Source organism: Oryzias latipes, chromosome 11 (assembly GCF_053564925.1).
Source record: "Oryzias latipes strain Hd-rR chromosome 11, Olatipes_Hd-rR_3.1".
Classification (NCBI taxonomy): domain Eukaryota; kingdom Metazoa; phylum Chordata; class Actinopteri; order Beloniformes; family Adrianichthyidae; genus Oryzias; species Oryzias latipes.
In genome coordinates, this window is record NC_136247.1 from 6,495,969 (window position 1) to 6,503,643 (window position 7,675).

General features: G+C 37.9%; 1 protein-coding gene across 1 annotated transcript; it reads left to right on the plus strand.

The window, feature by feature from the left end:
- Window positions 1-571: 571 nt before the first annotated feature.
- On the plus strand, window positions 572-7,320 carry lratd2a (LRAT domain containing 2a). The gene has a single exon (XM_011481246.4). The coding sequence runs from the start codon at window positions 1,242-1,244 to the stop codon at window positions 2,052-2,054; it is 813 nt and encodes a 270-aa protein (XP_011479548.1). The 5' UTR covers window positions 572-1,241; the 3' UTR covers window positions 2,055-7,320.
- The last annotated feature ends 355 nt before the right edge of the window (window positions 7,321-7,675 follow it).

Below are 7,675 nucleotides of genomic sequence, written 5' to 3' on the forward strand. Positions count from 1 at the left end.
TTACAAGTGTTTAAAATCCACCTTTTTCCCCTCACCATGATCACACTTATTTACACTTATTGTTTGTTGACACTTTAAAGTTCAAAACTATTCAGGTAAAAAAAAAAAAACATTGAGTAGTTTTAAAAACTGCAAAACAAAAGCAGGTTTGAGCTATCTGATCCTGGATTAGTCTTCCTAACAAAGAAAAGTGTTTGTTCTGGATTATGGAGAAACAACAGCAGCTAATAGTCCTTATAGAAGTGTTTAAAGGTCATTTGACTGAACTGTTGAGTTCTTAAACTATCAAAAAGGCTGTAATTATTCAATTCCCAGTTTAGCAAAGGAGGTCAAACTTAAGTTTAGCTGAGTAGAGCTAGATTTCCCACCTTCGTTCTCAGCACAAACATTTGCTTCCCATCACACTTTGTCAGACATGTTCACCACTTGTTGGCACCTCAGTACCATTTCCAGGACAGGTGTGTTTTCTACACACTCCTGTTGCTTTTGGATATGCGGGAGCCTCTGCACACCCAGTGAGATGCACTGTTGGAGAAAGTGTGTCTGATAGTCAGTTTGAACAGGGCAGGAGCCACTGGAAACATAATGGACACATTGTGAAGCCACTGAGAGATGAAAGCAAACAGGGGACCGTGCAGCTTCAGCTCACAGACAGGCGGTCCAAACTACAGCAGCACCTGGCTGCGAATGCTGGACCGCCCTTACCGAGAAACACAATCATATAGAATGTGCTTTTGTTTGATTTTTAGAACTTTTTAAAAAAAACTTTAAAGTTTGAAAAAAAATAGTAAGTTTTGTTAAAAGCCACATTAAGCCAGTCTAGCTTGTAACAAACTCGTGAGCGCAGGAACTCTGCGCACTTCCGCCTCCAAAGAGCAGCTGCGTGTTGGCGCAGGAAGCGTCGGTGATGTGGGAGCCGCAGATCTGCTGCGTGCGGCGCACGGTGCGTCTGCGCGCCCGTCGGGACTAGTTCATCCGAGGTTGTTGTTGAAACGCGATCTAGAGGATCTGGGAACTTTACGCACAGACGCGGGTGGATGAGGAGGACACACCTGAAGAAGAAGCTTCCTCTTTTTTGTGGCGCAGATTTTGTTGTTGCTGCTCCACCTGTTGATGACGGTTCCATTCGTTGTGTTGGATGAATTAAAGCGCGTCTGCGGTGCAAGTATCGCGCAAGTTTCGGATGGCTGGTGACTGGTAACCGCCGTCGGCGTCAGATTACTCGCTGGTGAACAGGCAGCATGGGGAACCAGATGGACAAGCTGTCACATTTAAGTTACGCAGAAGTTCCCACAGTGGACCCGACCGGTTTGGACACGGACGACGGTCCACGGATCGGGGTGTCCTACATATTTTCCAGCGACGATGAGCTGGAGGACGGCTGTGCGCTCGATGGCTCCGAAAAGGAGTCGAATCAGGAAGAGGAGCACTTCGATCAGCGCGACGAGGTGGAGTGCAGCGTCTACCACAGAGATGAGTGCATCTATGAGAGGAGCGCGCAACTGGAGGTCTACTCCCCGGAGAACCTGCTGAACAAATGCAAAGCGGGGGACTTGGTGGAGTTCGTGGCCTCTGGCCAGTACCCGCACTGGGCTGTGTACGTGGGGGACTTCCAGGTGGTGCACCTGCACCGAGCCGAGGTGAAGAACAGCTTCCTGACGGATGCAAGCCAGGGGAGGAGGTGCCGGATCGTGAACGACTCCTACAAATTCAAGCCCCTCGGTGCGGACATGGTGGTGCAGAACGCGATGGAGCAGGTGGGCCTTAAGGACCGGGAGCTGAGCTGGAGGAACTCTGAGTGCTTCGCAGCCTGGTGCAGGTTCGGGAGGAGGGAGTTCAAGATGGGGGGAGAGATTCGGATCGGGAAGCAGCCGTACAGGCTGAAAATCTTCACGTCGGCCAAGCACTCGCACGTGCTGGAGTTTCAGAGCTTGGAGGATGCGATCATGGAGAAGAGGAGGAACGATCACCTGGGCAGGACAGCCGCGCTGCGGGAGCTGGCCTGTCATTACAGGAATGTGGAGGGGAGCAAAAAGCAGCCAGGGGCGCAGTAATGTCTGCTCTGTTGCAGTCAGCCCTTCTAAAACTGTAGCAAACTCTTGTTTTAGGTATATCTAAAACGTTTGTCATGTTTCCCTGCATTTGCCTTTATTCTTCGTGGCCTTAGAGATGATTTAAATCAGCACCTCCTGCCCAAATAACGGGGTTTTAAGCTCTCCACATAGTTCATAAAGGAGAGTAAACTTCGCTCGAATTATACAGGATCACAGCCTGATCCTGTGTTGAGGCTTCATTTAACCTCTCAGCCCAGAAATAGTCACTTCTGCAGCAAATACTTTTTCTAATGATCAATTTTTTTCAACAGCAGACCTGTAAAATTGGACTAAAAGCTGCCCGGAAATGCAGGTATGCATCTTCATCACATGAATGAATGAAACTGCAGCATGTTGTGCGCATTTTTTGATCCTTGTGCCATCATTACGAAATGTAAAAAAACAAAGCAAAAAAACAAACAAAAACTAGTAATTTCTGAGATTAAAGATGACATGCTTAAGTACATTTGAGTCAGTTTTTAATGAACTGAAACAAAATTATTTTTTACAATTTAAAGTTTTATTTAAATTAATTACACCAAATTTGTGAGATTTGGTTACTAAAACTACGTCATAAAAGTCTTTCAAAAGAGTATCATATTTTGTCTATTACTAAAAAATAAAAAGAAGAGACAATTTCACAAATCTGTGTGTATGTTTGTGGGAGTACATGTGCCCAAATTAAACATTTTAAAATATCTCTTTACTCTTCACTTGCAAACCCACGTATATTGCACTAAACAGATTTGGGGGTCTTGTAAGCTCATCTGCAGAAACTCTAGCAGAGAAAGACACCGATCTGCTATAAACGAACCCAATGGTGGAAATCAAAACTATACCTACTGCTTTAAAAAAAAATATTGTCAAAATGAAGAGGAGGTTGGCTGCATTACTTGGTCCAAAGAACCTACAAATTTAAACTTTATTAGAAGCAGAACAGCTGATTATTTTACCTCTCAACACACTGTTGTTCTTAAAAGAAAATAAAGTAATAATCATCAAAATGTATTTGACACTAAGCTGTGTACAAAAGTAATTTTTTGGTATAAAGTTGGACTTTTAACACAAGTCTATTGGAAATTGCTGACACATGCCTCCAGTGGTCATTTGAGGAACTGCATCTGGCTTCAGATGTGTTAAAGTAAAGTTGGAGCTCATGGTTAACACATTTTCCTGCAAAGTAGAAGAGGAAAAAATGGGGATGCGAGGTCTTTGCCATGATTAATTTATGAATGTAATGATAAAGTGTTATGGGATACTATTAAGTTGTCATAAGGAAGGGATCATGGGTGTTTTATGCCAATTCAGAAAGACCCTCAATATGTTCTCTTAATGTTTGCATATTAAATTAAAAGAAATGATTTGTTTAAATCAATATTTCACAATGTAAAAAAACATTTATTAGATATTTAAAGTATTAGCTGAAAGTTACACATTTCTATAAAGCCAAAATGGCAAGGTTGGTGTTTTTGTCCAAGTGGTCAGACCTGATTTTGTTGCACGTGTTCCTGTCACTTTTTTTAAAAATCTGGATAAACTCTGCATCACTTTGTATTCTTAACATTAGTTAAAAAAAAAGTTACAAATGCGGTTCAACCCTGTATTGATTTTTGGAGGTTAAAGTCTGAGAAGATTCATGAGTGTCTAGAGCAATTTTCCTGGAAATGACCCTTAAAGTCTTGGAGGTCAGGCTTTCAAAGTTCACTTGTGAGTAGCACTAATGCATTCTGGGAACACCAGCAAGTTCTTGATTGGAGACTGAATTTTGTTACTCAAATAGGGAAAATCTCGTACAGGTTAATGAATGTTTTTTTCATGCTTACTTGAAAATTAAACATACAGATTTTAAAAAAAAATGTTAGTGCCAACATCAACATATTGAATATTAGATTTATTTTGCCTTGGGTCTGATAAAGTATCTTTGTGTGTTTTTATGTGTGTGAAACAAGAATGCAAACACAAACAGTAACAAGGAAGTGATTTCTTTAAAAAAATTGCAAACTGCTTAAGCAAATTCCAAAGAAATAATTCAAATTTATTGCTAATTCCTTTTTCCTGTCCTCCTCATTCACTGTTTAAAGTGTCCTCAGGCAAGACTCTAAACCCCATGATGGTGAGAATAATTGTGAGAGTAAATTTTATTACTGCCTTGTATAATTTAAAAAATGCATTGTAGACTCTAGGAATCCCAATAAGCAATAAATATGTAAACCCAGATTTTGCATTAGAATTCCTGCACATTTGAATAAAAATGTCATAAAAGTAACAGCAGTCAGTGAAACTCTTTCTGCAGCAAAGTGACATTAAGAAAGTAAAGCAGGAAATAAGGCTACAGCATAAATAAGTCAGATTTTAGGGGTTTCTTTCCTTTGGACATATATGATCTACAGTTTGATTGAAGAAACTGAAGGTGGAATTAACTTGTAGTTTTGAAATCTGATGGTGATCAATTACAATCAATTACAAGTGTGTGAAACTTCTACAACACCAAGATCTTATATGTATTTGACATAACAGCAATATTATATGTAAAAAATTAGTGCATTTTTGAAACAGTTAATCTATTTAATTGTTTATAAACTCCCTACTAGCTTTAACAAGTGTTTCTGAGAAGATTCAGCTATTGCTTCCAGGCAGTTTATTATCCACCATAACATCCAGGCTGCAACATTTGTAAAAAAAACACAAACTGATATCATTTTATAAACAGGTTTCAGGAGTGCGAGAAAAGATTTTTAGTGATACAAAACGTTAAAGTAAGTCCAAAATCTTCTATGGCTAGGCTCCAGTCTGAAGTCCTTTTTGCACGTTTTTATATTTTATTAATTTTTTAAATTTAATTTTGTAGGCTTATTCATTTGTATGAAAAACTAGTTCCAAAGTGATGAAAGAAAAGGATATTCTGTCTATCTGGAGGCAATGTAATATTTGAATACGCCATGACATGTAGTCGTCCTTTTCTTTTGATGAACTGCTTATCAAAAGGAAAACTAAAAAGTTGTGAATATAATGCAGATCCTCGTAAGGATTTACACGAAACCAAATGTCTTGTTTTGTTCAAAGCCACAATTTTCACATGAGCAGCATTTCAATCTTTTAAACGTTTGCCTGTATATTAATTCTTGAACAGAAAAAAATACAAGAGTGACTCTTCAAGTGTTTGTCGACAGACTGCGGTACAATTCACACCATTACCCTGAAAGCTGCTTGCGTACTAAACTCAAAAAGCTGCCAGCAGGCAAAGTCTTTCATCTGAGGTCGAACATCAGAGTTGGGAAGCTGATTGAGAGGGAGAAGACAGGTGGCCTTATTGTCTGTGTGGGCTTTGTTTATTTCAGCAGTCGTGATGGTATTTGCCATGGCAACAGTCACTGATGGGTTGTTGCATTGAAACTCCTCATTTTGGGAAACCCAACATCTCAAACAGAAAACAAGGCCATGTGGACTCATCACTGTTGTTTTTTTACGTTTGACGTCAGTTTCTTCATTTTAAAGGACAAATCGTAAGTAATACCATTTTTTCTCCAGTTTGAGCTCTTGAAATAATTTCCTCGTATTTACAAACAAGAAGAGAAAAATCTTACTGAAATGAAAAAAGTATTTTGGGTTCCTTTCATGTTTCCCTCATTCATCATCATAGTCAGACAGAAAATCAGAATTAACAGACATTATAAGTCATCCAAAAATATTTCGTCTATGCACTGAAAAACACACAAAAAAATGATTTTTGTAACAAAGGGTTACAAAATAATGACTTTATAAAATTTGAAATAAAATTTAAAAACATATAATTCTTTACAAACATGAAGCAAAAAAGATAATAAACTAAGTGATATTCTGTATAACAACATAAACCCATTTTTTTAAAGTAAGAAAGCTCAAAAAAGTTGTGAGGTTTTGAGCCTTTTTGGTTTGGTTTTCATGTTTTCTTCTGTTTTTTAGGTTTGACCCCCACTTTATTACTTAATTACTAACTACTCTTTGTGTCTGTTAATGGCCTCTCAGTGTATTTCAGTTAGTGTCAGTTCATTTCTTTAATCACCCTTTCGTTCCCCTTCACCCTATTCTAGATGTCAGGTCTAAATTTTAGTTCTGTTTTTTCTTTATTTCATGTTTGAGCTAATTTATTAAATCCTGAAGCTTCCGCCACCAAGTCTGCTCTCCTGCATTTAGCTCTTTTAAAAATTTCCATCCCAGACATAAAAGTAGTTCAAGAAATGTCTCTGTAAAATGATTAAATAATAATAATCTGTAATATAGCACGTGGCAAAAAAGTAATTCTGAATATGATTTTATCTCATTCAATAAAAGTTGGATAAAATGTCACGTTTTTATTTGAAATGCTCATCTCAAATTGTTTCCAGCTAAAACTAATTTCCATTCATTTTATGAGCTACAACAATTTATTATAGTATGTAATTTATTACAACTAATTTATTCTGAACAGAAAAGGGAGTTTTCAAAGCAGAACATGTTACAGATGAGTACAAATTCGCCACAACTGGCTCATGAACTCAGACTGTATTTTTAAAACTTTTTCCTGTTAATCCACTTCAGTTCAGACAATATTGGGACTGAATGAAAGAAACTTATTTCTATAGCACTTTACTGTTATGGTTGCCCCATAGTGTTATTTTTTGGTTATGTTTTTTTCAGCTATGGTCTCTCCCTGATTGATCACAGCTGCTGGCACTTATCTTGCTTCCTATTGAAGTTCTGTTCTTTCTGTGTTTTGTGTTGGAGCGTCTTCTATGCTGGATCATTTTGTTTGAAAGTTGATGAACGAGTTTGAGTCTTCCTGCTCCTGGGTTTATTTTCCCTGACCAACCGTAACATTTACAAAAGGGGGGCCAAAGGGCTTTCCAATAAAAAAGAGATTGGAATTGGAATAGGTTTGTTTCAGGGAATCAACCAACTAACAAACACACTAACCAACCGAACAAGCCAACCAACTAACCCAACCGACCGACCGACCGACTACCTCTTGAAGCTAAATTGAGCTCTTGAAGCTTAATTTAAATTCCACTTGACTACCTCTTAAAGCTCATCAAGAGAACACAAAGCAGTAAACAAAGCAAAAGGTGGGTACTTTGAAGAACCTAGAATATGACATATTTTCAGTTGTTTCAAACATTTTTTTCATGTTTATAATTCCACATTTGTTAAACATAGTTTTGCTGCCTTCAGTTTGACTCTACAATTTTCATAGTCATGAAAATAAAGAAAACTCTTTGAATGAGAAGGCGTGTCCAAACTTTTGGTCTGTACTGTATATCAAACTGTTTGATTTTCGCAAAAAGTATCATCGCTCTTTTCATTTTCACTCTTTTTAAATTTGGTTTGAAATGGTTTACTTCAAGCAATCGAAGCCAGAATAGTGCACAAAACAAACAATATATCAGCAGTTATAGATTCATACAAAGACGTATCAAACTTAGGATAATTAGACATTAATCTCTAACACTTGACAGCACTGTAAGATTATTGGTATGAATTATCATTGCATAAGTCAAATAAAACAATCAAGTAAAGAAAATGAAACTTTTTGTCAGAATCAGTTAAACTGGTCTCAGGAAGAAAAT